Raw genomic sequence first — 20914 nt, 5'->3', positions numbered from 1 at the left:
GGGAAAGTGCTTTCTCCTGATGCAGATTCAAACCACCCAGTTAACTATAAGTAGATTTTTTCAAATTAAATCATTCTTTTGTAGTGTGTTTTCAACATTTCTTTAATTTCAGGGCCAGGCTGGATGGGGCTTTGAGCAACCTGGTCTAGTAGAAAGTGTTCCTGCCCATGGCAGGGGGGTTGGAACGAGGTGATCTTTCAGGTCACTTCCAACCCAAACCATTCTATGATTCTGTGATTAACAATGAATCTCCCTTCACATGAAACCTCCAGAGTGAAATGGAAAGGTTTTTTTCTGGTAGTCATCAAGTGCAGTTTTATTGATGGGCTCTTCAAGGCAGAGACTGTTTCCCCCTAGACAGTTGCACAGGACCTAGTTCTGTGCAGTCCTGATCACAGGTAGTGCCTCTATGTACTGTTGTAAAATAAAAATACTTTGTGTTCTTCTAGTACCTGTCACCTTGGTATTTTCCTTTGCATGGATTCCAAGTGATTTGCTACATTTGTGCTTTGACAAAGACTAATAAAAGTAATAGATACTTTAAAGGTCTTAATTTTGCTGCTTAAAATGAAATTAAATATGAAAACAGTTTTCCCTCCCAGTTCATCTAACATTGGGTATCTTGACTTCTCAGCTGACCAGTCAGAAGAAGAGCTACAGCAGAAATACAGTGTCTTTTGATTCCCTAAGATACCTATCTCTTAGCAGTGCTCATGGTGTTCTAATACAACCATGGCAGGGCTGCTGTAAATAAGAATGTGTAATAAATATACCAGACTTGCAGCGAAGCTGCAAGCTTCAGATGTCCGCAGCCTTGTGGTGAAATGAAAAATGGGTATGTGCTAAAAGAAAGTGCTGAAGTCATGCATCAGCAATGAAATAAATGCATCAGCACAGATAATTGATACATGCAGCTGTTAAGGGATGCCCAGTTATAACGCCTGAATTGTACTTAACTACTGAGGCATTAGCTTGAGGAGGTGATTATAAAGAAAATATTTAATTGGACTTTGCATCTTATACTCTTGGTTCCTACTCTTCTATTTGATGAAGCAATTTGTTTTGTTTCTTTGTACTAAGGGTACTTCCTCTATCTCACTGACTTATGAACTCTTTCATTGTGGAGGTTTATGTGCTTAACCCTGAAAATTAAGAAGTGATCGCAGATATCTTTATATTATTCATACCCCTTGCTATGATATTTAAATCACAGCACCAGAGGTCTGAGGAAGATAGTAGTTCAAAGTGAACCACTTCTTTTTTAGTGCTTTTTTGTTCTGATAGGCAGGGGAATCCTTCCGTCTCAATTGCAGTGGTTGTTGTGTGCTTGGGTTTGATGAATGATGTATTGAAGATCAGGTGAGACAGGTGGGAGTGAGAGTTTGGCTGTATCTCCTTATTATCCTTGCCTAGTGTCCCATGAGCGTACTTGGATTTGTCACATGAAGTCCTTTATTTGCGGTGCAGCTGTATCTGGAGAGTCTAGGATCCTTGGCATTTGAAGACAGAATGTCAAATGGGGATTGAGACTTAAACACTTTCTTGATATTCAGTTTTTCCCTCTTCCATAAAATGCACAAAGCAGTACCGTTTGGACAAAGGAACAGATTTGGATATCTCCTCTGCAGTCATTTGCTTCTTAGCTAGTATGCCGGTACAGCTGGGTATCTCATCTACTCAGTAGGCATTTCTCAATGACATAGCATGCTATAACTTGGTAATAAAATTGGTTTCAAACTGGGCAGACCTGTGATTAGCTAGGTAAAGCAACAGTAGCTGGAGATCGTGAGCATCTGATTGCTTCTTTATCATTGTCCTCTTTTCACTTGTTCTTATTTTCTTCAACCTCATGAATTCAATTCCCTGTGCATAGTTTCCATGAAAACAAGGTATTTAGCTGCGGTATTTCTTCCTGTCTAAGGAAAATTTTGTCTGCTAAATAAAGCCCATAAATAATCCTTGCACAAGCCTTCTTTTCTCTGCTTACCACCCTTCCAGCCCCATCCCTCCCTAGAGCTCTCTCTTATTTCACACTCCATTAAGTCATGTCAAGATTTTCATAAAGGCAAAAAAAGAGAAAACTGAACTTGTTTACCGGACCCTGCAAGAAATAGCCTTGTTGAAGTCATAAAAAAGTGACATTTTCCAAAGCTTGTTGGGGACCATGATTATTTGGACTGTAAATCAATAACATATCTGCACTTCATTAAATTCAGTGGTGGATACTGCAGGGCATGTTCCTCAAAACTGGCTGGAGTTAATGAATTTTTAGATGGCTGCTAGCTGAACCATACAAGGGAATTACCTGAGCTGTGTTGATTTATTCTAAGTGCAGTGCTGCTCTTCCAATCTATATGTAATGAATATCTGTGTTTTTCTGTAGTCAGTTTTTGTATATATTTATTGTTGTAAGTATAGTGACAGTAGGCGGGCTCAGAATCACATTGTTCTATGCTCAGAAAGCTTACAGTAGTTATTCACCTGTGTGCATGCATACATATAAATAAAAACATGTGTATGTGTGTACAAACTACCTGTTTGCACACAAAACTACCTGTTGATGTCTTTCTGATGTTATCCGTTCCTCCAGAAACAGCTAAACCTTCATCTCTTTTTATGTCTTTTTAGAGTGTCAGATTCCAAAAAGGGAAAAAATAGTTCATTGTCTTTAAAATAGGTAAATAACTTCATTTTCCTGTCCCAAAGGTTCTTCTAACTATAACCCCTAAAATGTTTTGTGTGTTATCTTTTTAGGCAGCAATCTGAGCTCTGCATTCTGCAGTTTGCAACTCCAGGGGGATTACCTATTTTTGGTTTCTCAAAAATAAAGAAAAGTGGGTTTGCATAAACCTGATTTACCTAATCCTCCAGCCCTCTTCCCCCAGAATACTTATCTGTCAAGATTTTTTTTTCACACACCCCAGCTCTACCATGTATTCTTGATGTTGTCTCCATCGCATGCTGGTTGGGTTTTACGCATGTGTCGCTGAGTGTGGTTGTAATACATAATCTGTATTGATTTCAACTGTTTGAAAATGTATGCTGATGCATTGTGGAAATGGAGGAGTGTTTGTGCACACCATACCCTTGTGTGTTCAGTTAAAATTTCTTGTCATTTCTGACACCGTCCAGCAGAACAATAGGAGGGGTATATATTATATTCAGGGTAAATGAGCAAGTTCAGTTTGTTTTCACCTGTTCCCACAAGCCTACAAGATGAATGCTGAGAGCCTGCCATGGAGGATTGATTTAAATCCAAGAGCTGCCTAAGAAACAATGCTAATTCCCTTGCAGATTACCAGAACACAAGGAGTGTAAGCAGCCTGACTGCAAAGCAATGGGTTTGTGGAGGCCTTCCTGCACAGAAAAGGAGAGACTTTCCTGGGGTGACTTGGAGGTTTTCAGGAAGAAGAGTTTGTAAATGCTAGTTTATTTCACTGTAAAAAGTGTGCTTTTACTGTTTCAATGCAATGCTTAGAAAATAGAAATCTAATTTTTGTGCTTGGTTTAAAACAGACGAGAAACAAAAAGAGAAAAGCTAAGTGGAGCTAAGGAGATGTCCTCAAATACCTTGTATTTTCTCTCTGTAAAGCCATTTGAGCACCACTGTCAGGGTCCTCTCATGCCTTTTAAAAGATTCTGCAGCTTGAGGTGATTCTTCTGCAAGTTTGTTCAGGACGTGTTAAAGTTTCCTTTTTGACTGAGCTTGGCTGTGTGTGCACGTGCAGGAGAATGTGGTTGTGGGTGATGTTGACACAGTGCAATGAGATCACTGTCTGCCTTTGCACACGCAGTAAGCAAAAAGCCCTCCTTGACTCTTCCAGGCAGCTGACCTCTTTAACCAATGTGCTGTGAAGCTCTTGTGCCCCTTGCTGTGTTGGAGGGGTGCCTTCCTGCTGTCGTCCGCTACGGAGGTGACATCTGTACGGTCCCCTGGGTTGGAATAGGAGGGCATCTGTGTTGCAAGATGTACTGCCCTCCTTGAATGCTTCATCGTTTAACTGGATAAAAGCCACTTTGTGTTTGAAAGCTAATTCAGATTAGGTCAGATGTGAATGTGAAGTCAGTTAGCTGTTCTGGAATAATTCCCTTGTATGAAGGAGCCTGGAGAGAAAAGCTGGAGACAGACAGTACTGTTAGCCTCAGTCTGTGGGTGAAGTAGAGGAGAATGAAGTGACTTGAAGGTCACACAGGCTGGCACTGTACCCTGAACCCAGATCTGAGGGTGCCTTACACATAGAACTGGACATGGTGCGTCAGTCTCTCATCCCATGGAACATACGTTTTGAGGCAATCCAGCAGCTAATTCCAGTGTCTCTCCCCTTGCAAATAACCACTATGCGTGTATTACAGTCAGTTGGGGACTGATGTTATGCCAAGTCCTTGTGATGATAAATGTCACAATGGAATAATTAAATATTGGTGCTTTAGGGACAGTCACTGTGGAAATTGCCCTCTGTGGCAGCTGCAACATTTATTAATAATTAAAACTGTGCCTGCTGTGCTTTTCACTGAATTTGTTTCATTAATATTTTATTGTTTTAAAGAAAGAAAAAAAAACAACAGCAAAGGTGGGAAGAGAGCCTGTTTCCTAAGCAACAGCAATGCACTTTGCAGTTATTTTTAAAGGCAGGTTGCTTCATTTAAGATTTGGAACCAATTATTGCTGCATTGCTTCAGGCATCCAGAAAGCTGCTTTTCTTTTTTCATTTTCTTTATTTCTAATTGAAAGACAGTGCAAAACAGTAGCTGGGTTAAGAGTTGTTGTGGTGGTTGCTAGACAGGATCTATGACTGTGATGTGAAGAACATCCCTACGCTGTCATCACTCTTTGTTCTTCCCATGCTGCTCTACCTGGCCTTGCAAAACCCCATGGGCAACCAAACAGTGCTCGCCCCCGCTGCTGCTTCTGTGTTAGATGCACAGATGCGCTCTCTTCCTTTGAGTAGAAACAGCCTTGTTTGCACAGATGTCATCGGCGCTGGGTTCCCACTTGTCTAAGACCACAGGCATTGCCTTTGCCACCTACAGATGTCCTTTGATTGCAGCGGATGTTTCCTGGTATAAGCTGATTGCTGAGAGGGGTCAAGCAGGGATGTGTCTATGTGTCCTGGTCCTCCTTGCAGGAAATAGTGCCATGCTGAGGCTTTTGTGCATAATGTGGGTGAAAAAGCAAGGGAGTGGTTGTCTTCTGAGGCAGTAGTTCTGGTTGGGAAGTATACCAGTGTGGGAAGCAGTGTGAGACTTGCTGCTTGGTAGCCTTGTTTGATGCAATCAAGCTCACGTCCTAAGAGAACAGGAGTCTGCAAAAGCTGAGGCCATTGGCACTGTTCCATTGTTGCCATACAACATGTCAGTGAGTCTGGTTTTTGCTTTTCCTGGGTTAGGGCTCCTCTGGGTTCAGCCGGGGCAGGGCCCTTTTTGCAAACAGCAGTAAGAAATGCTAGGACAGTTACTCCAATATAGCCCAGGGCCAGCTGCGACAAAGCCCTAATCATGGAGGGGTTGTTGGTGTTCTCTTTGGAATAGGATGGAGAGGAGAAACACAGTGACTTACTGTCCAACTCACAAGGGGACAAGGCTGAATAATCTTTCTTCTCTGCTTCCAGATAAATCTACTTACAGATAAAATGCTGATAAGCGCCTTGATCCTCAGTTCCTGATAAGTCTTTTAAGCGTTCAAGAATGCTGTTCTCTTACTGCAAAAAGTGGGATAAATTTATATATATTTTCTTCTACTTTTTATCAGTCTTACCTATGTGTGTTTGTTTCTCAGTATGTGTTTATACACTGCTTGATGCAATGGGACCTTAGTGTAATACCGAAAGTAAATAACCGTTTTTTTTTAAATTTAGGATACTCTATTTATCCATCCAAACATGAGTTTCTTGGCGCTGTTTAAAGTGAAACTGGGAGGTAATAAGCAATTAAATGAGAGATCACAAAGAAGGGTGAATCACGCTATTTTTTTTCAGAGAGATAGTGGGTGTAAAAGTGTATGAATACCTTGTTGTACCACTTAGTAAGGCTTTATTTGGGTTACAGCAACATGGAAATAACATAGATGGGCTGGTATTTCTTTTGTCCACTTTCTAACACAACAGCAACTTTGTCCATTTGCCCTCGGAACAGTAGAGGGTGTGGATATGCAAAGCATGAGCATTTATGCCGAAGACATCAATTGAATGCTGTGACTGCTCAAATGCTCTTATTTATTTAAAAAAAAAAAAAAAGCCCTGCAACAAAACAAAAGAAAAAAACAAGTCCTTCGTTATCAGTAAGTACATGAGACATGCTATTTCATTTATACCACCTGTACTGCTTGCCAAGCTCCTGAGTTACTCATTTATTGGAGGATGGCTATGTGTGTGTACGGTTTTCCTGTGTTTATTTGAATTGTCCCTGTTGTTCGAGTGTTGGAAGAAGCTGGTCACCGCACGGTGCATCATGATCCTGTGCTTTTGGAAAGCTTGGCAACAGCATTTACATGACATGTTTTAGATTAGGCAGCTTGAAGAGAGACTTGTTAAGACAGTACATGTTTCTTGCTTCATTTTAAGTTGAAATTGGAGTTTCAGTTGCGGTGCTTCTCATATAGGTTGTGCAATAAGGGAATATATCAAATTTATTCTGAAGAAGTTGCAGTCTAAAACTTAGGACTAGGAAGGAGGAGAAGAATGAATGTTGACTTCTCTATTTTACAGAGAATGAATTCAGGGTATACAATTAGAAGACTTGGCTTTGCTAACTTAGGTTAGTTGTATCTCAATAAAAATCGTTAAAAATGAACAATCCCGTATCCCCAAGCCATCAGTATTTAATTTCACTGGCTGTCTCATCAGGAAATTAGGGCTTTCCATGGAAATTTTATCTTCTGTCAGATTTTATCCAATGTTACTTGCTTAAAAACATATCTGCCTTCACAGTTGAAAGCAAAATAATGGCATGGTTATCCCACAGCACATTTCCAATTTGTTTTTGTAGTGCTGTTTTTTGCACTCAAAGAGCAAACGGTTGTGCTTTCTGAACACGCATTAGGTTAATTTGTGTAGTGAGTGATAGCAGGAAGCCAATTAGAGTTTTCTCTTTTCCAGTGTGATAAGACACAAAATGTGAAGTCATTAATACTTCATAAATGCTTCTCTTAATTTTTTTTTTTTTTTGTTCATTTAGCAGGTCATTCTTTAGTCTTGCAAAGCAAAGAAATAGGGTAGCAGTGCTGGAGATGAAGGGGATGTTTTTACTAACACTGTTCAATACAGACAACATTCTGTGATCCCCCAACTGCTGTAGCTTCTAGGCTAGCTAAATGCAGGAGGTGTTTCTGCATGCCGTTCAGTCTTGCCTGGGACTTAGGTTAGTTTTCAGGGACTGAGCAGTGAGGAGAGGTCTTTTTCAGACACAGGCTTTCAGGTATTATGGGATTTGGAGGCCATTAAGCACAATAAGGAGGGGGAGTCTTCAGGAAATGCTCAGCACCTGACAGTATTGGGCTTAAAGTGCAACAAAATAACTGCCTTCTTTCAAAATTAGCTGCCGAATCTCGGGAGAGATGCAATGTGTATCAGAGCAGATGGAGTACCATTTGTCACTCATAACAAAAATGTAATGTGGCAATTCTAACTGCAATTTACCGCAGGACTGCCTGCTGTTATTAAATGCAGGACAGCATTGCTCAGATGCTGAACTTAAACCCTTCTGTAAGGGCTGGCATACCTGCGTGGGTCTCAGCGAGTGCACACCTTGCAGATAAAGTTGGGGTTTTCCCCCCTCCCTATGAATGAATTGGTCTGTTCTCCTTCATACCTTTTTATGGACAGTGTTGACTGGGTGAGTCGTCTGCAGTCTCGATTTAAAAGCTGATAGAGAAGGCTTGTTTTTTATTTTGTTGGGGTTTTTTTATTTGTATTTATCTTATTTCTTTTTCCTGCAGCAGGTTACATGAGACCTGGTTAGATTTCTGATGCACAGTCTTGCAAGGCTGAAATAGTGCAATGCGGTCTTTTACTGATGACCATCAGAGCATGTTACAGTAAGGTTTGCAAAATGAACCTCACAGATGGATCTGTTGTAGTTGTAGGTCTGGCTGCATCTCTATTCCCTTTCAGGCTGTAGTAGTATTACATTTTCTTCTGAGTTCATAGGCCTTTTAATCTTTCTGTCCAAAGCTAGATGATGGACTGTCCTGGTTTCAGCTGGGACAGTGAATTTTCTTTGTAGTAGCTGGTATAGTGTTATGTTTTGGATTCCTTCTGTTGGAAGGTGAGCCTATCTTATCAGGTTTTATGGCTTTATTGTCTTGTAGTGATCTCCAGTGCTTTGGGAGGGCTTTATCTTCCCTAGCATAATTGTTCAGTTTCCTATTTGTTTTCCAGTAGCCCCTATGATTTTAGGCCAGCAAGTGTCCTAACAACTGGTTCATCTTCAGTACCTGTGGTTGCAGAGTAACTTCATGCCAGTCACAGGTGATGCTGTCTTTTCCCGAGGTCTGTCACTTTGTTCCCTAGCTCCTAATCATGATGCCTGAGTTGCAGTTGATTCCTTAACAGATCCAGTAGCCAATGGCTATTGCTTCTCCAAGCTCTACATCCTACCACATCAAGATGCACGGTTGCTGGGTACATGGGCATCTTACCCTGGAGATCTTTGTTACTGATGCAAAGCCTTGAACAAGTCATTCTTCTAGGAGCTTGCCCCTGGCGCTTGGAGAATTTTCTAGGCTGGAACATGGATGCCCACAACATAATTTGATTAAGGTGTGCTAAGCATTTCAAATCAGAGAGTCTATCCAAGTGGTGGTGGAAGCTCATTACAGGTCTAGCTATTTGTAATTGTGTTTGAGGTGACAAACCCAGCGTAACGGAGAACGGTGTGAATATGCAGAGAGCCTGGAGCAACTGCAATCTGTGGACCACTCATCAGTGGAGAGTGAACTGAAATGTCCGGTGGTGATGTTTAAGTTCACTGTTATTAATCCATGTGTTCCTAATGTGAAGGAACAGAGGGAGGATTGAGTGGGATGATGTTAGAAGTCTCCTATCTTTGCTGTTTTCACCAGAAAGAAAATGTCTTTCCTGTAATCTAGGTGAGTGGAAGGCATCATCGTTGTACCACTTCCCAGCAGAGTTTGTTTCCACCCAGCTGTCACGCTGCTGTGTTTGATACGTGTTCCCTTCTATTAACACAGTAAAACAACCAAGCTTCTCCACCCAGCCAACTCAAAAATCCACTTCCCTCAGTGAGACTTGTTTCAGAGTTCAGGAATATTAAAACACACACACACACACACACACACACACACACACACAAATACCCCCCAAAAACCAGCTCAGCTCAGCTGTGACCTAGCTGGACTCCAAATGCCTGTGGGTTATATGTCTTCTGAAGAAAGCAAAGCTCTGGCTTTGATTCTTGTACATCTCTCCTCAGCCTCTTCATCTCTCTAGGTTTCGTATTAGTCACCATGTAATGAGAGATCTGCAGGCAGCAGTACTCTAGGAGCAGTTTGTGGCTTTGTCTTGAATATCCCATTTGAAACAGTGAAACACATAATAAAAGCAGCTTTAACTCTCCTGATACAGCCTTACCGTCCTGTAGGTTTCCATGTATACCGTAGTCTCATTGCATCGGAGTTCCTTCCCAATTGTGTTAACCAATGAGATAATAATGTTTGCATGTCTCATGCTCTTTTCATAGTCTTCCCTTTGCTGGAGGAGAATGGAATACATAAGGCAGTTGAGGGGGAGGGGGTTGGTAGATGTTTTTTGTTATTTTCATGCCTATTTCCAATGAGAGGTGGCATAATGAAAGTATCTCACTTCCATTTGGGATGTGAAGAGTTAATATTTTAATAATTGGAAATAAAAGGATGATTTGTTCTAGCCTCTTCCGCAAATCAAGATCTTGTGGCAAGGAAAGCTGTGTGGTCACTAGATAGATTAAATGATACACAGCAATCGACTGCATGCCAGTAGTTGGTTAAATACAGCAATTTCTCACGTTCTGCATTCAGAGATCAGTTCAGGTTTGAACCTGAACTCTGTATAACTTACATGAGATGTATTCTTGCCAGTATCATTCTTCACAGGCCAGTGCTAAAATTCCTACAACATGGTTTTAAAAATGAGTAGCAAATAACAGGAAAGTATGACCTCCAATTAGTCCTTTTCATTGCAAACACCCTACCATATGGAGAAATACAAGTGGGAGAAATGGATGCAGCAACTCACAAAGATAAACAGGAGCCTCTGCTCAAAACAGAGATCATCAGTAAAAGCAGATTTCTAGCTCATTATATCTTGAGTTGGGGAACCTGGTTCTGCTATGAAGAGTTGAGAAGAGGTTTTGACTTTGGCTTCATTTTCAGTTGAATCGGGAATTCTTTCACAGTGACATGCGTAAAATGGGGTGAAAATACTGGGAGATATTTCAGTCCTTGGTTCATTTATATACTGACGTTACCTGTAACTCAGAAGGTGCTTATTGTTGCTGATTAGAGACATGCTTGTGTCATCTGATTTTGAGATCTAGTCTGTCTTTCTGTCTGTCTCTTCCCCTCCTTCCTCTGTTCTCTTGACTCCACACCTGACCAGTGGGTGTTAGCAGATGGCATTCACCAAAGAGAAGACTGAAGGACAGCAGTACCCATAACTTTATCTCCTTCCATTTCTTGCAGGTGTTGTGGAAGCGTGTCTCCTGCACATGCTGAAGCGCAGGGCTGCTGGCTTCCTGCGGACTGACAAGGTGGCTGCACTGTTCACCAAAGTTGGCAAGACATACACAATAGCTGGAGACATATGCAAGAAAGTGCAGGAACTGCAGCAGCAGGTAGAAAGCAGGTGAGGCTGAGGTCTCTTTATCAGCAAAATTCTTATGATGTGCGTGCAGCATGGAGAGGATACGGAGACTGCTTGGTAAATGCAAAGGGGTCTTCCTTGGCCACGTTTGTTAAAGCTTTGTCTCTTTAGTGTCTGTAACTATTAGGCAAATGTTTTTGTTTGATCAAGCTGACAGCTAGCAAAGGGACAGAGGTTGGGAACTGGGTCTTTGGTGTTTCGTTTTGCTTCTCAGTATAGCGGATCTGCGCATCCAGTCCACATAAAGCAACAAAAGTGAATAATAACTGGTGACTTTAGAGAATGCTCACAGTCAGGGTGTGGTGGACCAGTTTGGACTGTTGGTGGGAAGGGATGTGGATGGCAAGAGGAACTGAAGAACAGACTTACTGGAAAAGCTGTTTGGCATGTTCCTTGCCAAACCAGTATCGGAAGATTTGTGGGTATTATGGTAGAAATAAGTTAATGGATACAAAGAATGATAGGAGGAAGGATGAACTCAAGAAGAGGTGGTCAGCAGTGAGAGGCTGATTATAGGAAAGCAGTTAAGTACATGCTGGACTTGAGCACAACTGAATTCGTTGTGGAGTCAAGGACTTGAGATTGCTGAAAGTCCTGAACTTCTTGCTAGTGCTAAGTAGTGCAATTAAAATTTTCCATGTGGTTCTGCTGACTGAATCACAGTGCATGAGCCTGTGGGATGACTGTCTTTTCTTGTAAACTCAGGACAGGAGCATTTTTTGTTCTGTTTGTAGACAGTAGTGCAGTGGAACTGCTAAGCCTTAAGACGTCTTTGTACATTGTAGGAACTTTTAGCCTCTTGATCAACTTGCTGTATGAAGGGCTTTGTCAAGAGAGCTTAACTTTTTGTTGCACTGAAGTCTTCAATTATTGACAGTTGTTTAAATTGGCACTTATACTTACATTTCTGTTTAATAAAGATAAATGCCAGAAAATTAGACTTATAATTATCAGACTTCATTATGTAGTTTTTAACAGATTGGTGCCTATTTTTGATATTTTCTTTTAATTGTGTACCTACTGATATAGACTGGAATTTTATTAATTTTAGTTTTTTAAATGTTGGGAAGAAGGATGCTTTCTCCTGAAAATTCACCAGCCTTGCTCCTCAGTTAAGAGCCCGCATGAACCCCACTCTAACCACCAGAGACCTTTGGCTTTGTCCTCTAACAGAAAGGAGCAAATGAACTTAAATTCTGTGGTTTCTCTTGGAAAAACTTTGTGTGTTTTTTCAGCTATTAACAACCACAAATTTTAAGTGCTGTAGAAAATATGCACAGCAAAGAGACTCTATTAGGAAATACTGCAGGGGGTGGACTCACTTCGCTGAACATATAAAATGAGACAGAAGCACTGCAGCAGTCTAATTGCTCCTGAGACTGTGGCTTAAGAACGCCCCTCTTTAGGATGGAGTTAAGCACATCTGAATTCCTCTGATGTCAGTGGTGTCATGTGTATTTCTTGACTTGGGATTGTCACTGTGTGTGTGTTGCCTTGTAGAGGTGCTGTCATGGCCTAATGGAGGACTAGGAACTGTGTAAACGCAGAGAGGAATTACAGATCTCACTCAGAACAGCACCCAATTAACGTATTTACTCTTTGTAATTGAACGCTTTCCTGAAAGGGGACCTGAGTACTGTCAAAGCACAGGATCATTTGAGAACGTGCATTTTCTACTGCAGATTGTTGAAGATGTCAGGGTTTCTCTCCTTATTAGGACAAAATTGAACCTTCTTTTTCTGCTATTTTAAGGTGCAAGTTTTCTGGGAAAGAAATAAAGGGGGTTAGTCCTCCCTTGTCAGCCCTATGCAGTACATGGAGAGTACAAGTAGACAGCAGTACTGTGCAGAAGTAGGAAGCTCTCCCCGTGCTCAGCTTTATAGTTCACTTTCTCCTGCAACTGTATTATATTACCTGATGCAGGAGCACGGGCCCATCACAAGATGTCATCACATGCTGTGGCAGGGCTGGCACAGCTTCACCACCAGCTATGCTATGGACACATGGCTTAGCGTGTTACATATTTCAGGAGGAGAGGATCTGGGGCAGTGCCCCACCAGTGCTGTCATGGGAGACTCACGTTGGCTGGTACCACCTTATAAAATTGTGCATTGTGACTTGCTGCTGCATATTAGGTATTCAGTATGGAGTAGTGTTGTCATCTTGTCTTACATAACTCATGCCGCAGGCAAAGCTAGTGGGGAGGGAGGAGGGGAACACAAATTCACGTTTCAGCGACTTTGCTAGGCAGCAGTAAAGAGAAATGGAGAGAACAAACCCATTTTCCTTTTTGTGGGTCACCTTTTAGAAACTGGAAGGCTCAGGGCAGCACATTCAGCTTCAAAATCAATCTCTGGTTCCAAATCTGTTCAGGCTGTTAATTATCTCAACAGTGACAAGCAATAATTTGTGTCAGTGCCACTGAAGAAGTGAAGGGAGCATTGTTGTCAGTATGAAAATGTATTTTGGACACCAGTACTCAATGGATGAGAGGTGGATGCTCACTGTGGCAGGACACCCAGCATGGATAAGAGCACACGTTGTGCTGAGAAGGCACGAAGCTGCTCCTTGGCATGACGCAAATTGCAGCTCCAACCATGCGAAGCTGTGCAGTGGCATGGCAGGAAGTATGCCATACTGGGGTCTGCAGAGAGAAGTACGTGCGGCAAAACACCTGCCCACAGCATGCCTGGGGCACAACATGCCACTGTCCCTCATTGGACTGGGGTCAAGTAGATTTATTTGGGCAGCAGATAAGAGAGGAATGACAACTTGCCGCATGGTTCAGAGACCACTGTCCTGAGCAGCCCCCATGTTCTTGTTTACAGCCGCACTTGGGAAGTGATTCTGCTTTTTGTATAGCCAGCTTGCCATCCTGCCACTAAAAGGCAGCATTAAGCTCCTCAGTCTGAGGTGGACCTGCTGCTGTGCTGACTTACGCTGGAGGAATAAGCAGTGGGTCTTGGCAGTAAGCAAGCTCCCAGCTGGCTTTGGATGCTCATTTGCTATAGTTCTAGTTTCTCAGTTTGCTGTTGCTTCTCTCTTAGGTGTCTTGTTGTCACTCTGTAGGTGGTAGGAGGTAGGATCTCACTGCCAGGATGGTAGCACAGACTCTGCTATAGCTATATATGGTGCTTTACAGAGACAACGAAAAGATGGGCCTGTGCCCAAGGATTGCCAGATGATCGTATAGCAGGAGGTCCCTGGAAAAGCTCTGCCTGTGTTATCTCAAATCCTACTCCATGCTTCTGGTCTCAGTGGGAATATCTCATGCTGAAACAGCCGTGTGCTTTCTTGGGGTCATGGCTAGCTTCAGCCTGAAGGTACCAGACAAAGCTGGGAGGCAAGAATCTTCTTTTTACCATCCTCCCTTGGGCTTTTCCAACTAAGTGCGAAGCTTGCTTTGATAAGAAGCAAACTTCTGTTCATCAGGTGCTACTTATTTTCTGCTACACTTTGCATTTTGTTGTTTTTTCATTCTTTTGGAGTGTATGGTCTGCAGTGAATTTACAGCCTATTCATTTCAGCCTAGTATGTGGGAGTTTTAGAGGAGCACAAATGTTGGGCTTTTCCTAAAGCTCCAGAAGTGGAAAAGGTATTTTTGGTAGGTGACTACCTAGCCTGAGGGCCTGTTTGGGGGCTTTCTTTAGAGCTTGTTTAGCATCTGTCTGTGAATTAGATAATCTTTATAGACTTTTCCTATTCACAACTTGGAACTGAGGCATCCTAAATCTTTAGAGTGATGATTTTCAGAAAATCCCACATGATGGACTAACTAAAACTCCGCACCCCAGTGGTAGCGAGTACTAACACAGTAATGTAGACAGCTAGTACACAGATACACATTTGTCAGATACGTGTTGTGTGTTCCAACACCTCTCCACGCAGTCTTTCACTGGAGAGCTTTCTGTGAGAAGAGTCATCTGAATTCTGACTACTTTTACTTTATCTCCTTTTGCAGGAAAAATCAGCCAAATGGGCAGGAACCCCTCAAGAGGCAGGGATCAACCACAAGCAAAACACCTGTCCTGACACCTCAGGCCATCAAACACATATGGGTTCGGACAGCATTGATTGAGAAAGTACTCGACAAGATTGTGCAGTATATCGTCGATAACTGCAGGTAAGGAAAGAATCAGAAGCACGGGGATTTGTTGGACTGAGGTGTTTGGGTATCTGCAACAAGGTCTTCTGACAACTTCTGTGATGCAGACTTCTGGTAAGAAGAAAACCAGCTGCACAGGCATTTAGAAAAAAAATGTACTTTTGTTTTGAATCATTGACAGTGTTTCAGACTTAGAAAATGTTAACAGCCATACAGCTTTCCAGAAATCAGCTAAAAAACTAACTTGAAGTATATTAGGTGCCCAAATTCTAATGGGACCTAGACCTTAGTGGAATAGAAATGTCTTCTAATAGGTCAGGAGTGCTTAATTCACTTATATTAGTTGAAAACAGTCCTTTGGAACTTTAAGATGTCAGGGAGGAAAATGCCCTTTGTAGATGAAAGAAGGGGAAATGAGTTTAGAACAGGATGGGTTAATGGCATAAAACCTTAGGGCTGTGAAAATAGGTTCTTTGAGTCATGGTTCCTTTTTAGAAAAGTCAAGCTTTGTGCAAAGTGAATCTTCCCTTGCAAAACTGAAGAGCACCAATGCTTTATGTATGTAATCCACAGGGACTCCTTAAGAGGAAAAGACAAGTCTTCTCTATTTTATTATTGCTTCCTACTGTCCAGCATTGGCTTTGGTTTCCCAAGAGCTGGTTCTTAACTCTTACTGTTCCTACCCTCCCATAACTGATAAAGAAGAATTATGGGGCACACTGGGGACAATTTCCCATAAGAAGAGAAAGGTAGGAACCCTAAAACTTGATATGGTCCCAGAAAGATACGTCTGTACCCACTGCCATCACAATTTGTTCACAGTGGTGCTCTTGTAATTCTGCACTGGCGGGACACGTTCTTGGCTGTCCAGAGCCCATGGGTCTAAACAAGGGAGAGGAACTTATTTTCACAGTATTTTCCAGGTTTGCATTACTGTTTTCCTTGTCATCAGCTTTATTTTCATGATCTATCTTGCCAATAAAAAGGAGGAGAATGGAAGAAAGGTCTTCTTGCTGTTCAAAGAAAACTATTGCTCTGGGATATCTAATGCCAGTTTGTTTTAAGAGTTGAGTATAGAAGAGACAGCGGGAGGGTTGGCTGTGTCCCAGAGACGTAGTTAATGAAAGCATTTTAGTCTGTTGTATCAAGATGTCTGCTGATACATGGATACAAGGATTTTTTAATTTCTTTTTCCACGTAATTCACCTGGAGATGTGTCAAGAATGTTCAGTCTTCATTGTTCCATTACTGTGTATCATAGATGTTCACCTTACTGCCTTCTCCATCCATTCAAATGAGTTAGGATCAGGTCCTTAATTGCACGTGCGTGATTTTGAGAACCTGACTTAGTGAATAAAGCAAACCTCTTCATAAGGCTTGTTCTCATGTGTTTTTGTGACATTACTGCTCAAATGCTTCATGTTTAAGTCCTTCAGCTCTGCTGTTCTTGATGAAGAGAAGGTGGTTTAGAGTTTGAGCCCCACCTAGTGGGAGAGACAGCAGAGGATAATGACAGTTCAAGAAATTTGGGTGTTTTGATTTTTTTTTTTTTGGCTATGTGGTTTTATAAGTCAGCTTTGCCTGCTGTGATAAGATGACTTTGGGGGTCATTGCAAGAGCTACTATTTGTAGTAGGTCATTTTTCTTGACAGTGTTTCAAGATTATTCCTCACAGATGGAAGAGATGTTTAAGAATGTGTGGATCTCTTGGTTTCTGTGGAAAACTGACAAAATTGCTTGCACAGAGTTATTGTTTGTCTCCATATTGCATTAGTGGTCAAAGCGCCAAATCAAATATACTGGGTAAACACATTTAGCAAAAGGCAAGCTCCTGCCTCTTGAGCTCAGTTCAAAAATAGATGAGGTAGAATGAGCATACTGGGGGGGAAGTGACTTGCCTGAGATTACACAGCTGATCAAGGGCGGAATATGGATCCAAAGTAGGGGTGGTGGTAGTCTTGTTAAATATAGAAGTCTGGAGTGTATGTTTATTGAACTTGTTGTTCTTGAGCTCCTTTTATGCTCCATGGAGGTCCAGTCAATGTTACTGATGTAGTTTAGGAAATGATCTAATTCTGAAGCAGGTATCTACAATAGGCTAAATTAATTTCTCCATAGCTTTCTTATGATATATTTTAATGACCTTTAAAAATAGTTCAGGACACACCATGTTGTAAAAGCCTTTTTTACCTGCAAACCCAACACAACGTTTCTTCTTTACAAGTTCAGTAGATGAGCCAGTCAAGCTCCATTAGAGCTTTTAGAGGAGATGCATACATAGCTGATTTCTAGGTAATCCTAGCAACTGCTCTTCCTCTACCTGTCAAATTCGGGAAATATATAGGGTTTGGATCCCTTTGGTCCTGCCTCTGTTTAAATACACAGTTTTCTTATCATTCCATTGTGTGGGAGAGTGTATTTGATAATCACAGCAAAATTCTATTGCTGGAATTTTTGTGTTAGAACTGTAACTAACACCAAGCTTTGAAAATGTGTTCTGCTTCAGTACATGCGCAGCACTCCACATGTGCAGCCTAGGTCCTATTTTCAGCCTTGGTAAAACTCTTAGAACTCTAAACTCTTAAATCTTCCCTTTTATATAGGTAATTTAATTGTCTGAATTTGCTCTTGAAATGAGTGTTTGACCTCAGTTTTTAAGTATGAAGTCTGACCTGGAACGTGACTTCAGTAGTCATGCTTCCCCCTGCACATGCAGTCAACTTCCACTGGACTGCTGGGGGGCCACAGCAAATGCTGAAGGAATTGTCAGGTTAATAGCAGCGTGTCTAGCTTCTCTGCCCTTGCCTCTTTTACTTCCTTTGGCATACTTTCTGGTAAGCAGTAACGTGATATTTTTAAAGTTAATGTTACTCATGTTACTAGGAGGCATAAGAGCTTTTAAAAAATAACTGTTGGTGTTTTTGACTGGGGTCTGATCTTTTATTCCTAGTAAATATTATGAAAAAGAAGCTTTACTGGCAGATCCTGTTTGTGGCCCAATACTGGCTTCTCTTCTAGGTGAGTTCTTGCAAAGTTACTTCTTCTTATGCTAAAGAAAATAAATTGTTTCTTAAATCATTTTGTATTATGACAGTGTTACAAAAGGTGATTTTTATCTCTAGCATGTAGTTTATTTATAATGCAGCAACACAGATGATGTTGTTTTGTTGCTTAGGAGACTAGTAGAGACTGTTCATCTGGTTTTATTATTAATTATTGGATGGATCAGAGAACAGAATGTGAATAGCATTTTACTGAATGCCTGCTAGCAGATTGTAACTACCATGCTGCTATGGCAGGGTATTGTGTCCTACAGGAATATTTTTATACAGCCCTAGATAATAGGACCTGATATGTTATTATATGTATTGTCTACATTATGGGCTGATGCTGTAGGATCATTAAGTGATTGTTAATATTCACATGCTTGAGAAGGAAATCTCGCTTTCAGTACTTGGCCAGCAGGATAAGACCAAGTACGTGTCTGAACAGACTCAGAAGGTTTCTCTCTTGGGCTGTTTTCTTAGTTGGACCATGTGCTCTGGAGTACACCAAGCTAAAAACAGCAGATCACTATTGGACAGACCCTTCAGCAGATGAGCTTGTTCAACGACACCGGATTCATGGAGTACACGGCCGCCAAGACTCTCCTTCGAAGCGCCCAGCCCTGGGAGTAGGTATTTACTGCGTAGCTATTTCTGAGTTAAGGCACAGGTTGATAATAAAAACAATGCCAGGAGGGAGAGATCTGAATCTAGAACAATCTTTCTTTTCTGTAATGGAGCCTTTATCGCAGATTAGAAGTCCATTTGGGCCCAGATGTCCTCTTTATCTGTATGTAGAAAAGTTTGAGATCCAAGAGTAAATTCTGTAGCTTTTGACACTTGTGATCTGACTGGGTAGTTCACAAGAAATTATGAGCTGCCTTGGTCAGGGGTGAGTAAGAGTCTAGGGTATTTCTCTGCAAGGTCTCCTGGCTCAAGAAGAAGTTCCACTCTACAGAGATTGGTCTAAATGGAACTGTTCCTGTTCTGTTGGCCTGCTGGTACAGTCATTCCTGTCCTACCTGATCTGCCTTGACTGTGTTTGTCTGTGTGCTAGGTCCGGAAACGACATTCAAGTGGGAGCACATCAGAAGATCGCTTTGCTGCTTCGGCAAGAGAGTATGTGGAGTCTTTGCACCAGAATTCCCGAACACACCTTTTATATGGAAAAAACAATGTCTTAGTCCAGCCGGTGAGTACATGGAGTTTTGGGCCAACACACACAGCTGCTGCCTGGCTGTGACTTGAGAAGTTGGTAGTATGTGTAAGAATAGGCTTGTTGAGTACTTCCTTAATGTCTTGTCCTCAGGACAGTGCTGCCTTCCCACTTGATTCTATTATGCTGAGGTAAATTAAGATGTGACAAATGCTTTCACTGCCTGACCAATGTGAAATGTGAAGTGGGCCTATAGGTAGGAACAAACATACTGGACTGTATTCATAAACCCAGTGAACCTACTGTGTTTTTTCCACTCTTTCTAATAGCAATATTAAATACCAGTACTTTTGCTGTTAAGGCTTCCCTCAGCAGTTCCTATATCATGCACTGCTCTAGAACTTGTGGGACATAGGAAGGCTGGAACATGACAATTATAGTTGTGCACTTGAGTCACCTGGATTGTCTGTTTGTTGCTTCTGTGAACAGAAAGATGACTTGGAGGCAATTCCTGGGTATCTCTCCCTTCATCAGTCAGCAGATAGTTTGACATTAAAATGGACTCCAAATCAGCTGATGAATGGAACCCTTGGAGATTCAGAGCTGGAGAAAAGGTAGTCATTGCATTCAGGAAAAGATCAGAAGCATTCACGGTGTTTATTTCTTGTATGCTTGGCAATATGACATAAATGTAACAAGGCTGATTTAATTGAAGGGCTTCTGAATAGTGCATAAGTTGAGGTGTCAGACAGCTTGGGTTCTGTTCCTGTTTTGCCACAGATTAAGCAACTTTCCAAAGGTCCTGTAATGCACTTTGATATAAGGCCTTTTCAAAAGGAAAACAAAACCCCACTTTTCTAGGTGTTTGGGAGAAAAGGCTCAACACTACCTTCCATCATTACAATTCTAGTACCTGCCTTCAGAGGGTCATAGATCACTTGGCAAGCATGGCTAATTTCAGCCTCTAGAGAGACCTGCAATGTCATTGTCTTTCGTTAGATCAGTTATTCATCTAATTTGGCATTCTGCTTCAGTAGAAAGACAGGTAAAGTCTTGAACCAGGCAGGTATGCCTCCTCAGGGAATGCTTCCTTCAGGACCAGAACAGTGCTCTCAAATGCTTAATCCACACCATTCTTTTTCTAAAACTTCGTGTGTATTTTTTAATAGAACATCAATGAAGACCTCTACCCTTGCTTTTATTGCTAACCTCTGTCAAGGTTGTTCTCAGAAGGGTTCAGGGCGTTTCATGTTTAATCTGTAAGCTTGAGCCCCAATGGATTTACATGCTGCTGCCCATAAATCACATGAGCAAGACAGAACAGAACCTGGCTGTCCTGAAATCCAGCTACAAGACCATCATGAAGTCTGTGCCCCAGGTGTTTTAATCTTAGCCAGAACATTGTTGTAATCTGGTATGGGGCAGTGGGGGGGGAAGGGGAGGTGAAGAGAGAAAGGGAGGTTATGGAAAGGCTGGTGCCAGATGTATCCACTGTGGAGAATTAGTTCCTTTGCCTTTTACTTTATTATTAATTTACCTTAATTGAGCAATTTTAATAAGCAGTTATTAACTTAGCAGAGTCTTTTTATGGGGTGCTTGGAACTGCAAGCATTCCTGAATGTGGAAGAAAAAAATGTTTCCTGCACTCTTTCCTTCCCTATTAGTGTTTACTGGGACTACGCATTAATAGTGCCACTCAGCCAGATCGTCTGCATTCACTGCCATCAGCAACGTAAGCATAAACCTTCTTCTC

General features: G+C 41.6%; 1 protein-coding gene across 8 annotated transcripts in view; it reads left to right on the top strand.

Annotated features, from left to right (window-relative positions):
• The window catches only part of SGSM2 (small G protein signaling modulator 2), a 65314-nt gene that overhangs the window by 19309 nt on the left and 25091 nt on the right, over nucleotides 1-20914 (top strand). For all 8 annotated transcript variants that reach the window (XM_069790825.1, XM_069790820.1, XM_069790824.1 and 5 more), the window contains exons 3-9: nucleotides 10676-10838; nucleotides 14818-14979; nucleotides 17912-17979; nucleotides 18489-18634; nucleotides 19063-19197; nucleotides 19651-19775; nucleotides 20826-20893. In XM_069790825.1, the coding sequence (XP_069646926.1) occupies nucleotides 10676-10838; nucleotides 14818-14979; nucleotides 17912-17979; nucleotides 18489-18634; nucleotides 19063-19197; nucleotides 19651-19775; nucleotides 20826-20893 (867 nt within the window). The remainder of the gene's footprint in view (nucleotides 1-10675; nucleotides 10839-14817; nucleotides 14980-17911; nucleotides 17980-18488; nucleotides 18635-19062; nucleotides 19198-19650; nucleotides 19776-20825; nucleotides 20894-20914) is intronic.

The sequence above is a fragment of the Haliaeetus albicilla genome, chromosome 9 (assembly GCF_947461875.1).
Source record: "Haliaeetus albicilla chromosome 9, bHalAlb1.1, whole genome shotgun sequence".
Classification (NCBI taxonomy): Eukaryota; Metazoa; Chordata; class Aves; order Accipitriformes; family Accipitridae; genus Haliaeetus; species Haliaeetus albicilla.
Note: the sequence above shows the minus strand (reverse complement) of the source record. Positions and strands in the feature narration are given on the sequence as shown.